General features: G+C 43.6%; 1 protein-coding gene across 4 annotated transcripts in view; it reads right to left on the bottom strand.

Annotated features, from left to right (window-relative positions):
* Window positions 1-22,790, bottom strand: part of LOC123750961 (uncharacterized) — a 335,999-nt gene that overhangs the window by 142,465 nt on the left and 170,744 nt on the right. For 3 of the 4 annotated variants that reach the window (XM_069333325.1, XM_069333336.1, XM_045733062.2), the window contains exon 3: window positions 14,176-14,352. In XM_069333325.1, the coding sequence (XP_069189426.1) occupies window positions 14,176-14,352 (177 nt within the window). Of the gene's footprint in view, window positions 1-14,175; window positions 14,353-22,790 lie in introns of those variants that run through there. The other variant, XM_069333315.1, reaches the window with a different exon arrangement.

Here is a 22,790-nt window from a genome sequence, read left to right as displayed (position 1 = left end):
ACAAACACACAACTGAATAGAGCTTTGCACATCTTTGAGTTTATATCTACATTTGGGTGAGGTGGATGAGGTGAAAACGAACTTTCAACAATGGGTATTAAATGGGTATTAAATTCTAACACAAGACAGAACACGAAACAATGGGTATTGAATGGAAGTAATTGTAGAAAGCCTATTGGTCCATATTTCTTGATGCTTCTATATTGGAGCGGAGTCTTGAAGTGGGTAGAATATAGTTGTGCATTAATTGGCTGTTGATCGCTGGTGTTGACTTCTTGATGTGTAGTGCCTCGCAGACGTCAAGCCGCCTGCTATCGCTGTATCTATCGATGATTTCTGTGTTGTTTGCTAAGATTTCTCTGGTGATGGTTTGTTTGTGGGAAGAGATTATATGTTCTTTAATGGAGCCCTGTTGCTTATGCATCGTTAAACGCCTGGAAAGAGATGTTGTCTTGCCTATATACTGGTTTTTTTGAGGCTTACAGTCCCCAAGAGGGCATTTGAAGGCATAGACGACGTTGGACTCTTTTAAAGCGTTCTGCTTTGTGTCTGGAGAGTTTCTCAAGAGTAGGCTGGCCGTTTTTCTGGTTTTATAGTAAATCGTCAGTTGTATCTTCTGATTTTTGTCTGTAGGGATAACGTTTCTACTGACAATATCTTTCAGGACCCTTTCCTCCGTTTTATGGGCTGTGGAAAAGACGTTCCTGTAAAATAGTCTAATAGGGGGTATAGGTGTTGTGTTAGTTGTTTCTTCAGAGGTTGCATGGCGTTGAAACGCCATGCAACCTCGGGAGGCGTGCTAGGGAGGGGAAGGACACAGGCGTTGGTGAGGGTTATCTCAGTGCCTCCATAAACAACAGCCTCCTGGCGGGGAGGAGGCCTCAAGTGGAGGGGGGGGGGAGTGAAGGGAGGCTCACAAACCTGCTTGTATTCCAGCAGACTTATAAGTGAATGTGTGCGTCTTTTCAGATGAACGGTGAGTTTGCAGTGATAAACATATTTCACCTGTGAAACTTTGTGTTAATTGTGTGTGACCGCTGCTTTGGGCGGGACCCCTCCCCCCCCCCTTCCCTGGCGTCCCTCAGGCCTCGCCAGCCCACCCAGCAACCCACTCCCGGCGGCTGACCCGACGACCATCGTCCACCCCACGCCCACTGTCGACCAATGCCCACCATCACCTCCCACGCATCGTCACCCAACACCCACCGTTACCCCACTCCCACCGGCACCCCACGCCCACCGTCACCCCACGCAACCCTACGCCCACCGCCACCCCACGCCCACCGTCACCCCACGCCCACCGTCACCCCACGCAACCCTACGCCCATAGTCAGCACACGCCCACACACATCACACGCCCTACTGCTCCCTCACCAGGAAAGGGTGGAAGGACACATGTGGTGGGGGTCAAGAGACTGGGTCACCAGTGTGCCAATAAGTGCTTGAAAAAGATACGTTGAGTCCAGTCCTGTGGTGACTGGACCATTGTGAGTATTGTGTTGAGTGCACCACACCCAGTGAGCCAGGACACATTCACCAGTGTTTAGTGACAAAATGAAATTATCCAAGTGTTAAGTGCCACATCAACCCTCCCCCCCCACCCCCTGAGTGTTGTGCCTCCCCCCCCCCCAAGTGAGTGTAGTGTCTCCTGCTCCCCCACTCCCCTTCTGTAATGTCTCCCCCCCCCCCCCCCACAGCAGCGAGGTGCAGTATCTTCCGCTCCCCCGCCCCCACCTCCCATGATCAGGTGGTCGCGCCTTCCCCTCCCCGGCCCCCCTCCCAGACCGGGCCAGCGCAGCCTCCCAACCCCTCCCACCCACCACCTCCACGAGCCCACCCACCCCAGACATCTGCCCAGACATGACGTATAGTATAGGGGACAATCTCGTCTCCCCCTGCCAGGAGGGAGAGACAAATACTCCAGTGCAAGGTGACAGTCACTTTACCTAAGGGGATGGCAGAAGAGGCCGCTACCAGCCAGTTCATCCCTTCCGAAGCCAATCAAAGGAGAGGCACATGCAGTATTTGTGGGAGCAACATCAGCATCAACTCGGTCTCCAGAGTCATACTCCAGCATGGTGACTGTCCTGGGTGAGGGAGGCCTCCCGTGGGAGGAGGCAGCACCCAGGAGCCTGTTGCACCAGTACAAATCGCAAAAGATTACATTGCAACAGACGACCTGCTAGAGGCAATTAAAGCAACGTCAACCAGGACACTCACCCACATCCCAAAGGCCTCTCACCCATTTGCTGCCGGGAAATACATGGACCTCATCGCAAAAGTCAACAGAGGGTCAAATAACCTTGATGCACCTGATACCATCAAAGCTTGGCACAATCTGCTACTTTTTGGCAATGCATGCTTAGGTGTACCAGATAGAGGAGGCAAGACACTGGCCTCATCCGTCAATAAAGCAATTGGGGATTTTCCTAGGGCTGACAACCTAGTCCGCCGCCCCAAACACACCAAACACCGCCGAGGCAGACCAAGTACGACAATCAGCGACAACAGAAAATTAGGTACCCAAGTCAGCAAGAAAATTGAAGAGGGCAATACAGTCGGGGCACTCAGGTTGATCACAAGTGAGGACAAACTTTTGTTCAGGGATGAAACCACAGCCCAAGCACTGAGAGAAAAACACCCCCTCAGGGCCGTAGGTGGACCTCCCCCACAGGTCAGGCTCGCCCCTAACCAGGAACCTCTCGTCCTCCGGGAGTCAGAGGTTTATAAAGCTATCGTTTCATTTCCCCCGGGCTCCTCAGGAGGCTACACAGGGGTAAGACTTCAACATGTGAAGGAAATGGTGAACCCCAGCTGCAGAAGCGCTCCTGACAGAAATCACAACGTTTGTCAACAACTGCCTCGCCGGGTTAATCCCTGATGAAATCAAACCATTCTTCTTTGGTGCATCCCTATGTGCCCTGAAAAAGAAGGGGGGAGGGATCAGACCCATTGCCGTTGGTAATACCCTTCGCCGCCTAGTTGCAAGGGCTGCTGTCAGAAGTATCCGAATGGAAGCAGCCACCATGCTGCAACCCAACCAGCTGGGGTTTGGAGTCCCCCAAGGCTGTGAAGCAGCGGCTCATGCTGCACGAGCCTACATTAGCTCTCTTACTGAAGACCAGGCAGTAGTAAAATTAGATTTTAAAAACGCTTTAACTCGGTCAAAAGGGAAGCAATCCTCACTGCAGTCCAGGAACATTGCCCAAGCATTCTCCCGTTTGTGTCAGCAGGCTACAGCAAAGACTCAACCCTCCTGTTTGGCAAACATGAAGTCACCTCAGCAGAGGAAATTCAACAGGGAGACCCACCTGCACCCTTCCACTTTTGCATAGCGGTTCGAGAAATTACAACCAGACTGCCCAGTGAGCTCAACATCTGGTTCCTGAATGATGGGACTCTGGCAGGCACACAAGATTCCCTGCTGGAAGACCTACAGCTGGTGAAGACACAGGGGGAGTCCATGGGTCTCGTTGTTAACCCCTCCAAGTGCAAAATTATTGCATCCAGTGAAGTAATCATTAGAGCAGTGAATTCAGTTCTACCAGAAGCCTCAGTCATTAAACCCACCGACCGCACACTACTTGGAGCACCTCTGGGCCACAATGCCATTGCTGCAGTCCTTGACGAAACGTTTAGAGACCTAAAGAGGATGGAAGAGAGAATAGGGGACTTGGACTCCCACGATGCTCTCTACCTTCTCACAAAGTGCCTTACCTTGCCCAGGCTAACATACCTCTTAAGGTGTGCACCAACTTTTGGCAACCCACTTCTAAATCAATATGATGAGCTCCTCAGGTCAATATTCAGGAAGGCGCTCAACCTAGATTTAGATGACAATCAGTGGGACCAAGCAACACTACCAGTGAGATTTGGAGGGATAGGCATACGAAAGGCAACTGAGGTAGCACTTTCAGCAATCTTATCCTCATGTACAGCAGCCAACGAATTGGTTGGGCAGATCCTACCAGAACGTATGAGAGAGACAGCGGGAATTCATGATCAAACGTTCCTCGAAGCAGCCAGACAATGGGACACCATTGCACACCCTCAACCCCGACCACAAGTCCCAAAAGACCACAAGTAGGCCCACTGGGATAGCCCCATAATGGAAAAGTCTGTCACAGCAATGATTGACAACGCTGATGCTGAAAACAAAGCCCGTCTCCTAGCGGTAACAGCACCCCACGCCGGGGATTTTTTATTTGCTGTGCCCAATGCAGCCCTGGGAACTTGCCTCAGTCATGACGATCTCCGCATTGGAGTTGCCTTTCGCCTTGCTGCCCCCATCCTCACTGAACATAGGTGCATCTGCGGAACTGTGATGGCAGACCAATATGGTTGTCATGGTCTGGTATGTCGTAAATCACAGGGTAAAATTGCAAGACATGAAGAAGTCAACGACATCATCAAGAGGAGCCTCGCCACAGCCCACTGCCCAGCACAAAGAGAACCACACTTATCCAGACCTAACGACCCTCAGAAGCGCCCAGATAGTGTCACCTTGCTACCTTGGAAGGATGGTAAGCAAGTGGTGTGTGACTACACGTGCGCTGCCACACTAGCCAGTACCTACCTCCACTACAGCACACGTTGAAAGCGGTGGTGCTGCTTCTTTCAGGGAATCGCAGAAAATTATTAAATACAGATGTCTAGCACACTGCTACAGCTTTGTTCTGATCGGCTCGGAGACCGTCGGTTCGTGGGGAAAATGTGCATTGAAGTTCCTGAAGGAATTGGGGGACAAATTGATCAGCGCTACAAAAGACCAGAGAGCAAAAAGTTTCTTATTCCAGCGCCTCAGTGTTGCGATTCAGAGGGGAAATGCCTGTTGCGTCTTGGGCACTAGTCCAACTTGAGAGGAATTCGATGAAGTGTTTGACTTGCAACAATGATCGAACCCACTCACTGTAAAATCACTCCTCCTGAAGATGTATTAATATGCGAAAGTACTTAAGGAAATTCCTGTTTCAATTTTCCTCCGTGGTCTGACATTGTCATAAATAAGTAAATATATATATATATATATATATATATATATATATATATATATATATATATATATATATATATACATATATATATATATATATATATATATATATATATATATATATATATACATATATATATATATATATATATATATATATATATATATATATATATATATATATATATATATATATATATATATATATATATATATATATATATATATATATATATATATATATATATAAAAGTTTGTGAGGGTACCACCTCTGGTGCCAATGTGGGGACCCATAGCCTCGGAGAAGAAAATAAAAAGTATTCAGAGGAGACCTTGTGGTTTCTCACTGAACACTAATATTATCTTCTCCTACCACGCCCATTCTTTTGTATGTACACATATACATTTACTTTATTTGAACTTTGTTACAAAAAAGGAGTTACATATGGGTTACAAAGATGGTTATCATAGGTTGTTGAGTTCCTCCAGCTCCTCAGATGGCGGGCAGGAACCCTGGATGCAGTGCGCATTTCCCCTCTGTATCGCCACACTGAGGCGATATATATATATATATATATATATATATATATATATATATATATATATATATATATATATATATATATATATATATATAAATATATATATATATTATTAAATATGACCGAAAAAGTAAGATTAATAACTCTAACACGAATTTTCTCAATCTTTCGTACATTACGCTTCACTGTTGGAGGTAAATCAAAAATCAATTCTCCAAAATTCATTTTTATTTCTAGTCTGACGCAACACGGGCGCGTTTCGTAAAACTTATTACATTTTCAAAGACTTTAGTTCACAAATACACAACTGATTAGAACTTACGTATCTCCGATTTTATATCTACATTTGAGTGAGGTGGGAGGGGTGATGTGGCATTAACACAAGACAGAACAAGAGGGGATATTAATAGGGTATTAAAAGTATCAACACAAGACAGAACACAAACAATGGGTATTGAATAGAAGTGTTTGTAGAAAGCCTATTGGTCCATATTTCTTGATGCTTCTATATTGGAGCGGAGTCTTGAGGTGGGTAGAATATAGAAGCATCAAGAAATATGGACCAATAGGCTTTCTACAAACACTTCTATTCAATACCCATTGTTTGTGTTCTGTCTTGTGTTGATACTTTTAATACCCTATTAATATCCCCTCTTGTTCTGTCTTGTGTTAATGCCACATCACCCCTCCCACCTCACTCAAATGTAGATATAAAATCGGAGATACGTAAGTTCTAATCAGTTGTGTATTTGTGAACTAAAGTCTTTGAAAATGTAATAAGTTTTACGAAACGCGCCCGTGTCGCGTCAGACTAGAAATAAAAATGAATTTTGGAGAATTGATTTTTGATTTACCTCCAACAGTGAAGCGTAATGTACGAAAGATTGAGAAAATTCGTGTTAGAATTATTAATCTTACTTTTTCGGTCATATTTGCGAAAGACAGGGGCCTTAAGAAGACTTTGATAAAGCCGCCTTCAAACGCCATAGCAACTTCAAATTCATTTGACGTTTTGGAGGACGAGTGCTGTGGAGAGACTGTGGATCGCGCAAAAGGGAAAGCAACGAAGAGAAAGGAAGCGCAGGCCCCTCAGAAAGTAAAGGAAGTACCTAAGCAAACATTAGTTGTGGGAGATTCCCAGATAAGGTATTTGGATAGAACGTTTTGTGCTAGAGATAGGGGGAACAGGTTAAGGGTTTGCTATCCCGGAGCTGGCATTGGTGATATTATAAACAACATGAATGATATTATGGCTGGTAATGGGAACAATCCCATTATTTGCATTAGCGTGGGAGGAAATGATGTTGGTCGAGTCAGGAGTGAGGAACTGATTCAGAGGTATAAAACAGCCATAGAGTTAGTTAGGAGCAAGGGAGGAATCCCGATCATATGTGGCATTCTTCCAAGAAAGGGAGTGGGAAATGAATGGATATCGAGGGCACTTGGTGTCAATTGCCGGCTGGAAAGATATTGCAAATCAAATGCAATATCTTTCATAGACAACTGGGAACACTTCTATGGAAGAAATGAAATGTATGCTCGTGATGGGGTGCATCTATCGAGAGCTGGGGTTGTTGCTGTTGCGAACTCGCTAGAAGAAGTGGTTAGAGGTGTTTGTTTGGGTTTAAACTGTTAGTTGATAGAGGTATGGGAATTGATTTGGAGGAAGGAGGTAATAAAAGTATGTGTTTGTGGGAGAAAGGAATTGGCAAAACGATCAGGGAAAGAGAAGGTCCGCAAAATAACAATTCACTTAGGGTATATTACACTAACAGTAGAAGTCTAAGAAATAAAATTAACGAATTAAATGCTCTTGTCTGCACAGAAAAAATAGATATTATTGCACTTACCGAAACGTGGATGAATGTAGAAAATAGAGAACTATTAGCTGAATATCAAATATATGGATTTAAACTATTTCACACAGATAGATATATTAGACGAGGAGGTGGAGTAGCCATATATGTTAGGGACAATTTGAAATGTAGTCTCAAAGAGGGAATCAAAACAGAGCCACACACAGAAACTATTTGGATTGAATTAAACGAAAAAGCTAATAATATTATAATAGGAGTAATATATAGGCCACCAAATTTAGACAGAATGGAAGCAAAGCATCTATGGGATGAAATATCTAGAGCATCTAGATCTAACAGTATTTATGTCATGGGTGACTTTAATTTTAGCGGAATAAACTGGTTGAACAAAACAGGGAATAGTGAAGCAGAAGATTTTCTAGAATTAATTGACGATTGCTTTCTTACGCAACACATTAAGGAACCAACACGGGAAAATAATATTTTAGATTTAGTGTTAACTAACAGGGAAACGCAAATTAATGACATCGAAATAGGGAGTGAGCTAGGGAGCAGTGATCACAAAGAAATCAGATTTAGCATAGAATGGAATAGACCAGTAGGAGAAAATTCTGTTAAAGTGCCAGATTTTCGAAAAGCTGATTTTAATAGCCTAAGAAATTTTTTGGGTCAAATTGATTGGAAAGGCTTGGGTATGGGGTGTGGGCCGGTCTTGGAGCGAGACATGAACCCAGCGATAGGTGACTTAAATGGGGATTTCGATGTGGATTCAATATATAACTTATTTAAGAATATTCTAAACAAAGCACAGGAACGTAGTATACCATACAAATTGAATAGATCGTATACTAATGACCCAAAGTGGATAACAAAGAATTTGAAGAACCTTATAGGTAAAAAGAGAGCTTGGTACAAAAGGATTAAAAATGGGGAGGTCACTTTAGAACAGGAATTCGTACAACTGGTTAGAAATGTTAAAAAAGAGATAAGGAAAGCAAAAAGAAACTATGAAGTTCGCATAGCAGGGCAAGCAAAGACAAATCCTAAAGGGTTTTTTCAGTTATATCGTACTAAGACTAGGGAAAGGATAGGTCCATTAAAAACTGAGACAGGTCAAATAACAGATAGTGATGAAGAGATGAGTAGTATTTTTAATAAATATTTTGTATCTGTATTTACTAAAGAGGAACTTACCAATATGCCTTCAGCCGAACAAGTCTATGTGGGTGGGGACGAGGACAGGTTGACGAGTTTAGCAGTTACCAGGGAGGATGTTCTTAAACAAATAGTAAAACTCAAACCAAACAAATCCCCAGGGCCGGATGAAGTGTTTGCTAGGGTGCTTAAAGAATGCAAAGAGGAGCTTTGTGACCCACTGTCAACCATATTTAATAAATCAATAGAGTCAGGCAGAGTGCCAGAGTTTTGGAAAGTTGCTAATGTGATACCAGTTTTTAAGAAAGGAGATAGATCACTTGCGTCTAACTATCGACCAATTAGCCTAACGTCTATTGTGGGAAAGTTACTCGAATCTATAATAGCAAATAAAATTCGTCTTCATCTTGAAAAACATAAATTAATAATTGAGTCGCAACATGGTTTTATAAATGGCCGTTCATGTTTAACAAATTTGTTATCTTTTTATTCTAGCATTGTTGAGGCAGTTGATAGTGGTAAGGATTGCGATGTTGTTTACCTTGACTTTAGCAAAGCTTTTGATACAGTGCCACATGAAAGACTGATTAAAAAAATAGAGTCTCATGGTATTGGGGGTGCTATATTAAGCTGGATTAGGGCATGGCTATACCAAAGGAAACAGAGAGTTAGTATAAATGGAATCAAGTCAGAGTGGGAAAATGTTGTAAGTGGAGTGCCTCAAGGCTCTGTCCTGGGACCTCTGTTGTTTATAATATATATAAATGATTTAGATTCAGGTTTGAGTAGCAACATTTGCAAATTTGCCGATGATACGAAAATCGGTAGGGAAATTAATTCGGAGGAGGACTCACTATCACTTCAAGTTGATCTAGATAGGGTTTTGAAATGGTCAAAGGATTGGCAGATGCAGTTTAATGCTGATAAATGTAAAGTTCTGAGGTTAGGTAATGATGATAGAGTTACAAGATACGAGCTAGATGGTGTTGTGATTGCGAAGTCGGATTGCGAAAGGGATCTGGGAGTTATGATTAGTAAGAATTTAAAACAAAAGGATCAATGCATAAATGTTCGTAATAAGGCAAATCGGACACTTGGATTTATTAATCGCAGCGTTAGTAACAAGACACCTGGTGTGGTTCTCAAGCTATATCTTGCTCTAGTTAGGCCCCATTTAGATTATGCAGTTCAGTTTTGGTCGCCATATTATAGAATGGATATAAATTCACTTGAACGTGTCCAGCGTAGGATGACTAAGTTAATTCCCCAAATTAGAAATCTTTCATATGAAGAAAGATTAACAAAGCTTAAGTTGCATTCACTGGAAAGGCGAAGAGTTAGGGGTGACATGATAGAGGTTTACAAGTGGATGAATGGACATAACCGGGGGGATATTAATAGGGTATTAAAAGTATCAACACAGGACAGAACACGAAACAATGGATATAAATTGGATAAGTTTAGATTTAGGAAAGACTTGGGTAAATACTGGTTCAGTAACAGGGTTGTTGATTTGTGGAACCAATTGCCGCGTAACATTGTGGAGGTGGGGTCCCTCGATTGTTTCAAGCACGGGTTGGACAAGTATATGAGTGGGATTGGGTGGTTATAGAATAGGAGCTGCCTCGTATGGGCCAATAGGCCTTCTGCAGTTACCTTTGTTCTTATGTTCTTATGTTCTTATGTTTAATAATATATGTCTACAGGAAAGACTGCTACCAAAATATACTAATATATATATATATATATATATATATGCCATTGTCAGATCACGGAGGAAAATTGAAACAGGAATTTCCTTAAGTACTTTCGCATATTAATACATCTTCAGAAGGAGTGATTTTACAGGTCGAGTACTGGACATAAATAGGCAGGAGAGAATGGTGGAGTGAGGTGAGGTACAATACATGGACACTGCAGAGGGCCTATTGGCCCATCCGATGCAGCAACCACACACAGGCCCACACATGGATAATCATAGCATAAAATAGTTAATATTTACAATGAATTAGTGAGACAAATGTGTTCCAATGATCCTACTTAAATCGCCCTTTAATTGATCTATTAAAAATGGATCTGAGTTATATAACCCACTGCTAATGTTCAAATTACTTTCTTTTGTGATTTGTATCAAAGCAGATTCAATTATGTTTCTGTTATAGGTGCTTTTACAATTAATTATTGAAGACGCCATCTCCCAATCAATTTGGTGAGCATCTTCTGACAGATGAACAAACAAAGCATTAGACAATTGGCCATGTCTTACAGAGTATTTATGTTGCGAAATTCTGCATTTCAAATCTTTAGAAGTTTGCCCAACATAGAACTTATTACAGTTTTTACAAGGTATTTTATAAATGACACAACTATCACTACGAGGGCTGTTCCTAACTAATAGCTTACCAACAGTATTTTCGTAGCTAAACAAAACATGTATATTAAAAAGTTTCAAGGCCTTGACAATATTCTCAAACCCAGAGAAATATGGTAAACATAACACATTCTTTAGGCGAATTCTTTCACTGCAAGGAGATGAAGAGTTTAAGAATATTGATTCGATTGGTCTCAAGCTTTGTTACCCACTGAGTTTTTTGGAAGTTTGCCATAGCAAAGCACGTCGTACATATTATAATAATGTATGCAGTGAAAGAATTCGCCCAAAGAATGTGTTATGTTTACCATATTTCTCTGGGTTTGAGAATATTGTCAAGGCCTTGAGGCGGATGTATATGCAGAATGCTCATTAGTGAGTCCCATTCCTCAACGGCTTTTCAAATCATTGTAGTTTATATATACCCATGGCATATATAGGCCATGTCATAATGCTCTAACAACAATTAAAAGCAGGAGCGCCCTGTTCTGAACCCATGTTGCCCAGGATTATGTAGACACTGTAATTCCATGAGTTTTGTGGTCTTATTTCTTAGCACTCTCTTGAAGATTTTTATGATGTGCGATGTTAGAGCTGCTGGTCTATAATTTATAGCATCAGCTTTACTACTTCCTTTGTGAAGTGGTGCAAACGTTTGCTGTTTTAAGTATGTTAGGGATATTACCGCTATCAAGACTTTATTTGCAAAAATATGTTTAAGACCTGTGATAGTTTTTTCTTAATTCTTGTAGAATATGGAATTCCAGGAGCTTCGGCCTGGGACAGAGTGCATGGGCAGGCTGTCAATGGCTACTTTAAAGTCAAGTGGGTTAGGGTAACATCTGATATACGACTCGGTGGTGGTGTCGCATTTATTAAAAATTCGTTTGGATCATTCATCAGCAATGTGTTGAGGGGTTCACTGAAAACGGAATCGTGCTGTAACCTCATTTCACGCTTTTCTTTGTTGTCATTTGTGAAGGTTCTATCACTCTTGTGCAAGGGTCCAATTAGATTTGTAGTTTTTGTTGTAGATTTATCATAGATGAAAAAGTATTTTGGATTCCTCTGTTTCACTAATAGCCTGTTGGTCTCTCTGTCGCTCCTGGATTTGATATGATTCTTGCAACCTCTACTCAATCGTTTCTCGACATAGTTTTCTTTGTCGTTCTTAGGGGAGTTGACCGTTTAAGATGTTCTAGAATTTGTTTTCGTCGCCTATAGAGGGAACGCTGTTCTCCTTACAATCTGCATCTCTTTCTCTTTCTTCTTAGTGTTATGTGACTTGTACATAATTTTAGTGCTACTGTGCGTGTTTTCTTCAGGCATTGGTTTAAGTTTGCATTATCTAGCTTAGTTAATCTGTTTGCTATAGATAGTAAGCCTATGCTTTTTGTTGATGATGATTCTATCTTCATTTGTTCAAACTCTAACTTACACTCTCTAAACAATATTGTAAATAACGAATTAAAAATAGTCATCTCATAGATGTCAACCAACAAACTCACACAAACCATAGAAAAGCCCTACTACATTTTATTTGGAAGAAAATCATCAAACCAAATTCCCCTTCTCATAGACAATATCCACATTAATAGTAAACATAAGGGAAAGTTCCTTGGTCCATACATAGACAGAGACTTAACTTCAGTGCTCACAGTCAAAACACAGAGAAAAGCAGAATCTAAAACTGTTAGTATATTCTCAAAAATGAGATATTATGTTCCCCGCTTAGCTATTCCAACACTATACTAATCTATCCCTATCTAACATGCTGTATCTGTACAAGGGTTTGAACCACTGCAAACTACCTCAAGTTCATTATTACCCCCGCAAAAATCTGGAATCAGAAAAATAACAAACTGTCTTCAGAGAACACACAGCCCCTCTGTTTAACTCCCTAAGCATGCTAATCATGCACTGAATTCACATATTTTTTGTGATCTTTATGCTTACAAATCCTTGTTCCTTCATTCTAATCCTGATCTGAAACTATTCTTTCATACATGTAATAGAACCCATGGGCATCACACCAAATATACATATCTCTTTCATATTATATGAGTCAGATTAAATTAGTGCAAACAGTACAATAGAAATAAAAAGGAACTCATATGGAACTCACTTCCTAATGAATTAAAAAAACAAGAGAGAGAGAGAGAGAGAGAGAGAGAGAGAGAGAGAGAGAGAGAGAGAGAAAGCGAGTGGGGGCTGCTTTTCGAATGCTGCTTTTTCTATCTTTTTTTTTTAAATTGTTGTGACATTTAAATATATCCGATCTGGGGGAACTATCCCTTAAACCATAGATTTTCTGAAAAGTGGTTTCAGTGGTATGCATAGTGCATCTGCCAGTTTCTTTATGTGTGGGGTTTGAATTATATCCACACCTGGACCCACCTGCAATAAAAAAAATATGCTGGGTACCCATCTCGTATTCTATTTACACTACAGTATTAATGATATAATAATATAATCCTAAATAAAATTAAGAGGTTATTCTGGTTATCGTTCAAGCTTATTTTTAAGCATTTGCAGTTACATTTCTTTTAATTTACACTCAGAGCTCATATTCCACAGCATAAACATTTATATTCTCTGCTACTTTCTTACATATTAGTAGCCTCATGTCATTAGCTATTAACTATTATTTCAACACAAACATTTTTTAAATTTAAGACTTGATCTCTTGTTAAGCTTAAGGTGTCCTTGAAATTCTTTTCCTGATTAGTGTGGTCATATAAAAAAATGTCAGTGTTCTAAAATGAAGGTATACAACACAATATAACCAGTTTAGTTTTTGTATAAATAAATATTATTAATCGGAACTATGTATTTGGATTTTTAGTTTTTTTTAGTTTTAATTTATAACAATAATTAATAGATAGTTTTATTGAACAAGGACATTAGACAGGGAATAAAAGTAATTGCAGCATTCATATCAGAAACGTTTCCGGTATATTAGGAGATACAATATTAAAACTACAAGCTACCTGTGTCAGGGATCATAAACAGTGGTTTTCATTCAGTAATAGCTAGCTTCTTCTACAAATATTTAGACAGCCATAGAGATGAAACTTGTTAAAATACATAGTATTAACCCTTAAATTGGCAGTTATCTATAAGTCCTACCACATAGCACACACACACAAAAAAAAATATTGTAAACCCACAGGGATGAAGAGCACAGGAGGAAGAGACAGATAGCGACTGGAACCGTGTAAGGGTTTATATGTACATGTGTTGCATGAAACCACACGAAGTGGCCGTCGCAGTGTTTCTCTAGATAATACAGCCTACCTGAAAGTTTCCACTGACGAAAGGCTTCCCGAGCTCTAGGATCAAGTCAAAATCAGCATTTTTATCAATGGCCAGGTTCTCATAAGCACTGCCGGAGTGCTTGATGGTGGCGCCCTTGAGAATCCCCGTCTCATCCTGCAGGCGAAGGCTTAGCTCACTCACCAGCATGTTCACTACCTGTAGAGATTTAAGAACTTATTTTAATGATGTGTTACTCTGCATAAAATTTTAACAGTATAAAATAAAACATACAGTTTGGACCTTAAGACTTTTCAGAGAAATTAACTTAATCTATACTAAAGTAGTTCACCTTTTGGTTTACCATAGGTAGGGAATTGAAACCTGTCAAACTTGTCAAGAACCCCCGGTTAACTATTGGTTAACTATTGAACAGTTAACTATTGACCTTCTCCAGGAAACAATCCACAATAGTTGCCTAATTCCTAGGTGAAACTAGGCAAAGGGAAACATTGCCCAAACTTCCGTACAACCACGAGAATGAAACCTGAATCCTTTCAGCTGTGACCTAACTGCTTATGATCGTTCACCTAAAATATATACATATATAAATATATATATATATATATATATATATATATATATATATATATATATATATATATATATATATATATATATATATATATATATATATTGTGACGGAGTTCCCCCCCTTATAATTCTCCCACGCCTGCAGTAAGAGTCATGTCTACTTTTTCCAAGCGTTCTCTACGTTGCAGGCTACAATTTGATATATGGGAGAGAGTGAAGTGTTCTCGGAGAGCCGAGAAATTTGTGAAATAGTAATATTTTGGCCTGTGGTATAGGCTCTTTAGGGAGCCAAGATGGCGCTTGCCTCCCTGATTTCCCGCTAAAACCGTGTGACGTCAGTGGCACCGGATTGGTCACCGACAGCAGTGTGGCACCGGGAGCCAATGAAAACCTCCCGTGGCAAAAGTGACGTCACGAAGGAAGGGGGTCCGGCCCGCGAGCCGGGCTGGCGCCATCAGTCAGACACGACACGTCATAGAGGTCGGACGTGCGACGGTTGGTCCTGTCAGTTGGACAGTTGTTTCCCGCTCCCGTGGATTTACGGGTCACCTGAAGTCCGCCAGTACTCTGAGAAGTCTTCCCTAGTTCATGTGTTGAACCAGAAGAGGGAATTGACGGTTATTTGAGCAACAAGTGCTCCAGTCAGGTACTGTGCCAGAGGCAGTGAAGCCGTGCAGTGACGTATGTGACGTCTGTGGCAGTTCACCAGTTCGTGACAGCATAGTGGCTGACAGAGCCACTGGGTAGCTGAGGAAGGAGAGGACTATTTGGGGAATCCGGACGACTGTAGCTGAGACGTAGGCGACAGCCATTGTTGGGAGAAGACGACGGCCAGGAGACCGACTCCAACCCTTCAAGAAGTCAGGAAGGAGCACGGACCTGCAGTAAAGAGGGCACGGAGACGACGCGCTAAACGGTGGGACGACGAGAGGCTCTGGTAGGACACGACGACGTGTCGTGTGGGGGCGTTCCCGACACGAGGACCAGGAGCTACATCTCGACTCTCATCGGAGGATAGGGTGAAGTAGGTGTTTCTAGTTCCCTCCCCATTCCCCTTTAGTTAGCTATATTATTCGGCTATATTATCTAGCCTGAGGATTTTATATGTCGTGAGCAAGTCTCACCCATGTCACGGTAAAGCACCAGTGTGCTAGACAGTACTATCAAGAGTACTTGTAATATTCATGTTGATTATTGGTGTGTACAGGCACCAGGAACAAGTGATAAATTTACTGTGTTGTGTATATCTTTCTATAGATTTTGATATGAACATATAGTGGTAAATTATATATAATATTATGCCAGTATTTGGAAGTTAGGCTGTGTGCCCAGAAACTATTTATTTTCCATGTATTGATATTTGGTGTATCTACATTATATATGCTATGTTCATGCAGTGATTAGCCATTTGTGAATACAGTGAATTATTGCGTTATCGCCCACGAGAGAAAGTACTGAAAACTCCAGTGTTAATACTTTATAATATGTCATTGAATGAAGGGCAGTGAAATCCATTACAGTGAATCATTATAGCATTTATTGTAGAAACGACTGTTTGAGCCTGAGTATAGTGTAACTAAGTGATATGTGCTATTGTGCCAATATCGAGTGTGCCAGTTTATAGTAATATTGGAGAACTTAAAGAAACAGCGCGCGTGAATCTAGGAAACAAGCAAAAGCGTTCGCGCGCGGAGGCCAGGCAATCAGCTGTTCTTGACATTTGACAAGGAGGGCAGGTGTTGCCACTTAGTGATCGCATACTAACTGTGGGAATTACCGACCGCGTCAGGATCAGTTGGTTTATTCGTTATTGTTTGGCCTTGTGACATCTTTCCTACATTTTAAGTAAAATAGAAAATTACCATTGTGTTTTTATCATCTCCTCCATTGATCTTGTGGCTATATTATACTGAAAGCATAGAGTGATAACAGTAAGTACCTGCCTGGATTCCTGATCTATTGAGTGTGACCTTGCCAAGGCTACCATTGACTTCACCAGTCCACTGAGGTGTTACTGGCCACCTAAAACACCAGTTGGCGACCTTGTGGTTAACCGTAGAGCCCGATTGTTGGGGAGGGCACATGACAATCAAGTGAACGAGTCGTGTTCTCACTCTTTCTTAATAAGAGGCCGTTAAGATTGACTGGGAGACTCTCCTGGCGTGCAGTGGCGCCGTGAGGATCGAGTGAAGACCCGCAGGGCTACGGTGTGTGACCTTGAGCATAACAATTGCTCTCCCCAGAGTAAGAATAGAGAGGTGAAACCCCAACATTGGCGACCTCGCCAGGATTTCGATCGGAGTAAAGGTTGCAGCAGTGGTACTTGGCAGTGGTGTTAGAGATCAGGCGCAGGTTATCACTCATAGCACAAGATGGAGGATGATAAAGTAGCCAAGTTTATTGACACTCGAGATGAACAGGTGCTGGAAGAGTGCACCAAGGCACAGTTACAGGCTATAGCGGATCATTTCGGAATAAAGTTGAAATCTGCCAGGGTGGCAGAAAGAAGACTAGAGATAATGGCTCAGCTCAGGGCTCGAGAGGAAGCTTTGGGGGAAGAACGGCCCCAAACACCTGCCAGTGTGGGTGAACACCTGAGTATTGGTGGAAGCAGCAGGGGATCCAGCGGCAGCAGGCACAGCATAAAGCTGGAAATAATGAAGTTGCAGTTGAAGCGTGAAGAGCGAGAAGCGCAGCTGAGGAGAGAAGAAGCACAGCAGCGCAAAGAAGAGCGAGAAGCAGAAGCACAGCAGCGCAAAGAAGAGCGAGAAGCAGAAGCACAGCAGCGCAGAGAAGAGCGAGAAGCAGAAGCGCAGCAGCGCAAAGAAGAGCGAGAAGCACAGCAGTGCAATGAAGAACGAGAGGCACAGCAGCGCAGAGAAAAGCGAGAAGCAGAAGCGCAGCTACGCAGGGAAGAACAAGAGCGAGAAGCACAGCTACGCCGGGAAGAACACGAGCGAGAATTTAGGTTGAGACAATCGGAAATAGAAGCCAACAAGGAGGTAGAGCTGAAGCGAGCCGAATTAGGACTCGGTGTACCTGCTCCGCCGCCACAGGAAGACCGACGAGTGAGGGAACGAGACCTGCCGGTCTATGTGCCTAGTGAAGCCGAAAGTTTCTTCGATCACTTTGAGAGAGTTGCTGCTATGAAGAGGTGGCCGAGGGCGGAGTTAGTCCAAGGAAGACTCACAGGTGAAGCTCGTGAAGCCTTCACTATGCTCGACTTCCAGGAATGCACCAACTACGATGTGGTAAAACGAGCTGTGCTCCGTTCCTTTAAGCTCACGCCAGAGTGTTACAGAAAGAGGTTTAGAGAATGTACCCGGTCACCAGGAAAATCGTATGCGGAGACGGCGAGGTACATAGAAAGGAAGCTCCTTAAGTGGCTGGACTCTGAAGAAGCGAGGTCGGTCGAAGAGGTCAAGGAACTGATAGCCATGGAAAAGTTTATGTCCGTGCTCTCTCCTGAGATCAGGATGAGGATAAAGGAGGCGGACATAAAGAACCTGAGGGCCGCAGCCGACCGGGCCGACATGTTAGAGGAAGCACTACGCCCAAGCCGAGAGGGACATCACCGATCACCCGTGTACTCCGGAAGCAGTAGGAATTATAGGAGGACGAATGGATGGAGGACAGAAGCGAGTTCTCCCAAGTCCCACCGCTCGAGATGGGACGTCAGAGGAACAAAAGGTGCTGTAGAGCCGATAGAGGAGAGCCAAGATGAGAGCTCGGAAGTTGTTACTGCAACGAAGGAAACGACAAGTGGTGCGGGAAAGACACAGGGGGCGACGGCCTCTGGAGGCAGTGCTAAGGCGAGCAGTGGTGGATGGTCTCCGCCGAGAGTCCGCTGCTACAACTGCGGAATATTCGGACACGTCGCGCGGGAATGCAGACGCTTTAAGCAGCGGGGAGACGTTGCTTTAGTGATGTTCGAGGACCAGAGGGCCGAGAGAGTGCGGGATGAACCCGTGCTGAATGGGGAGAAGAAAGTTCACCCATTCATGTGTCAAGGAACCGTAAGGATAGGGGTCGCAGACCCCATCCCCGTGAAGATGCTAAGAGACACCGGGGCTGACTTCACCCTGGTGAGTGAAACCCTGTTCCCCGAGGGTTACGAAAGTACCAGTGTGGGGGTGGCAAGTGTGACCACTGTGGGAGGCCCGGTGAGTGTGCCCCTACACCAGGTAACTTTAAATTCCGATTATGGCTGCCAGACCCTAGTGGTGGGAGTCTGTACATCAATGCCCAAGATGGAGGCGCAGGTCATCTTGGGGAATGACGCGTGTGGAGGATATGTCCTTCCGAATCTTGTGAAAGGCGAAGAGTGCCTAAAACAATACAAGGAGACAGGCGAAGAGTTGAACGCCTGTGGGGACGAGAAGGGAATCGCACCAGTGGCGATCCCAGTTTGTACTGTGGCACCGAGACAACGCGAAGAACCAGGAGGTTGTGGATCTGATGGGGCTGAGGAAACGATTGACAGCCTGGGAACAGATCACCTCTGCGTAGGACCCAGAGAACGAGTGGAGGGCGAAGGTAGCCTGAATGGTGAGTTGCAAGTGACCCTCACCAGTTCTCCAGGGATAAACCGCACGCGTCTCGGAGAGTTGCAGCAGGAGGAGTTCCCCGAATTGGTTAGTGAGGCCGAAGGAGGACGTGTGGGTCCTGAGAAGGCTTACTTTCCATTTATCTATATTATATATGCCATGCTATCCATGATGAAGGAACGATGGACACCAGGAGCGACCGTGGGAACGGTGAATAAATATGTCCAGAAGTTCAAAGAACGTCTCACTAGAGCGAAGGAACTGGCTAGGAAACTCCTGAAGAAGGCGCAACGTAAGATGTCGGAGTGGTACGACAGGAGAGCTGCGCAAAGGGATTTTCAGGTCGGATCCCGAGTAATGGTTGTGTTTCCAGGTAAAGGTAAGGTGACCAAGATGCGGTTCAAGAGACCATACCAAGTGCTGCGACGGTTGGGTCCAGTGTCGTACGAGATTGGGAAGCCGGATGGACCCCGAAAGAAACAGGTGTGTCACGCAGACCGCCTGAGACCTTTCTTCAATGTGGAAGGAAGAGCCGCCAGGCAGGACGGAACGAGTACCCGAGAACCCCAGCGGAAGACGGTTCTGTGTGTACAGGGGGACCGAGAATTCCCGGAGGAGGAAGAAAAGTGGTCCTGGGCGGTTGGGGCCCGTCTCACCGACACTGAGAGTCTGACAAGGATCGAGGTCAAGCACATCAAGGGAAAGGACGACGTAGTAGCGGATGCCCTATCCCGTATGCACTAACCAGACATGACTCTTATTTTAAGGGGAGGGGTATGTGACGGAGTTCCCCCCTTATAATTCTCCCACGCCTGCAGTAAGAGTCATGTCTACTTTTCCCAAGCGTTCTCTACGTTGCAGGCTACAATTTGATATATGGGAGAGAGTGAAGTGTTCTCGGAGAGCCGAGAAATTTGTGAAATAGTAATATTTTGGCCTGTGGTATAGGCCCTTTAGGGAGCCAAGATGGCGCTTGCCTCCCTGATTTCCCGCTAAAACCGTGTGACGTCAGTGGCACCGGATTGGTCACCGACAGCAGTGTGGCACCGGGAGCCAATGAAAACCTCCCGTGGCGAAAGTGACGTCACGAAGGAAGGGGGTCCGGCCCGCGAGCCGGGCTGGCGCCATCAGTCAGACACGACACGTCATAGAGGTCGGACGTGCGACGGTTGGTCCTGTCAGTTGGACAGTTGTTTCCCGCTCCCGTGGATTTACGCGTCACCTGAAGTCCGCCAGTACTCTGAGAAGTCTTCCCTAGTTCATGTGTTGAACCAGAAGAGGGAATTGACGGTTATTTGAGCAACAAGTGCTCCAGTCAGGTACTGTGCCAGAAGCAGTGAAGCCGTGCAGTGACGTATGTGACGTCTGTGGCAGTTCACCAGTTCGTGACAGCGTAGTGGCTGACAGAGCCACTGGGTAGCTGAGGAAGGAGAGGACTATTTGGGGAATCCGGACGACTGTAGCTGAGACGTAGGCGACAGCCGTTGTTGGGAGAAGACGACGGCCAGGAGACCGACTCCAACCCTTCAAGAAGTCAGGAAGGAGCACGGACCTGCAGTAAAGAGGGCACGGAGACGACGCGCTAAACGGTGGGACGACGAGAGGCTCTGGTAGGACACGACGACGTGTCGTGTGGGGGCGTTCCCGACACGAGGACCAGGAGCTACATCTCGACTCTCATCGGAGGATAGGGTGAAGTAGGTGTTTCTAGTTCCCTCCCCATTCCCCTTTAGTTAGCTATATTATTCGGCTATATTATCTAGCCTGAGGATTTTATATGTCGTGAGCAAGTCTCACCCATGTCACGGTAAAGCACCAGTGTGCTAGACAGTACTATCAAGAGTACTTGTAATATTCATGTTGATTATTGGTGTGTACAGGCACCAGGAACAAGTGATAAATTTACTGTGTTGTGTATATCTTTCTATAGATTTTGATATGAACATATAGTGGTAAATTATATATAATATTATGCCAGTATTTGGAAGTTAGGCTGTGTGCCCAGAAACTATTTATTTTCCATGTATTGATATTTGATGTATCTACATTATATATGCTATGTTCATGCAGTGATTAGCCATTTGTGAATACAGTGAATTATTGCGTTATCGCCCACGAGAGAAAGTACTGAAAACTCCAGTGTTAATACTTTATAATATGTCATTGAATGAAGGGCAGTGAAATCCATTACAGTGAATCATTATAGCATTGATTGTAGAAACGACTGTTTGAGCCTGAGTATAGTGTAACTAAGTGATATGTGCTATTGTGCCAATATCGAGTGTGCCAGTTTATAGTAATATTGGAGAACTTAAAGAAACAGCGCGTGTGAATCTAGGAAACAAGCAAAAGCGTTCGCGCGCGGAGGCCAGGCGATCAGCTGTTCTTGACATTTGACAAGGAGGGCAGGTGTTGCCACTTAGTGATCGCATACTAACCGTGGGAATTACCGACCGCGTCAGGATCAGTTGGTTTATTCGTTATTGTTTGGCCTTGTGACATCTTTCCTACATTTTAAGTAAAATACAAAATTACCATTGTGTTTTTATCATCTCCATTGATCTTGTGGCTATATTATACTGAAAGCATAGAGGGATAACAGTAAGTACCTGCCTGGATTCCTGATCTATTGAGTGTGACCTTGCCAAGGCTACCATTGACTTCACCAGTCCACTGAGGTGTTACTGGCCACCTAAAACACCAGTTGGCGACCTTGTGGTTAACCGTAGAGCCCGATTGTTGGGGAGGGCACATGACAATCAAGTGAACGAGTCGTGTTCTCACTCTTTCTTAATAAGAGGCCGTTAAGATTGACTGGGAGACTCTCCTGGTGTGCAGTGGCGCCGTGAGGATCGAGTGAAGACCCGCAGGGCTACGGTGAGTGACCTTGAGCATAACAATTGCTCACCCCAGAGTAAGAATAGAGAGGTGAAACCCCAACAATATATATATATATAAAATATGGAAGGGAGTACCACCTCTAGCTGGAAGAAGGGGGACCCATAGCCTCGGAGGAAACCATGCATAACGCATTAGAGGGAATGTTTAGATCCCCTCCAATACAGTTTCTGTGTGCTTTTCTCCTACCACCCCCTTCCTTTTTTATTTTTTATGCTTTATTATGCATTTGATGGTTACAAGATATACCTGGGTTGATACAAAAATAATAATGCAAAAAGGTGCTTAAAGGTTATGGATCTCTTGAAAAACACAACAATGGGAAACATTGATGAATGTCACAGACGGGTTCGATCATTGTTGCAAGTCAAACACTTCTTCGAATTCCTCTGAAGTTGGACTAGTGCCCAAGATGCAACAGGCATTTCCCCTCTGAATCGCAACACTGAGGCGCTGGAACAAGAAACTTTTTGCTCTCTGGTCTTTTGTAGCGCTGATCAATTTGTCCCCCAATTCCTTCAGGAACTACAATGCACATTTTCCCCACGAACCGAGGGTCTCCGAGCCGATTGGAACAAAGTTGTAGCAGTGTGCTAGACCTCTGTATTTAATAATTTT

The sequence above is a fragment of the Procambarus clarkii genome, chromosome 4 (assembly GCF_040958095.1).
Source record: "Procambarus clarkii isolate CNS0578487 chromosome 4, FALCON_Pclarkii_2.0, whole genome shotgun sequence".
Lineage (NCBI taxonomy): Eukaryota > Metazoa > Arthropoda > Malacostraca > Decapoda > Cambaridae > Procambarus > Procambarus clarkii.
Note: the sequence above shows the minus strand (reverse complement) of the source record. Positions and strands in the feature narration are given on the sequence as shown.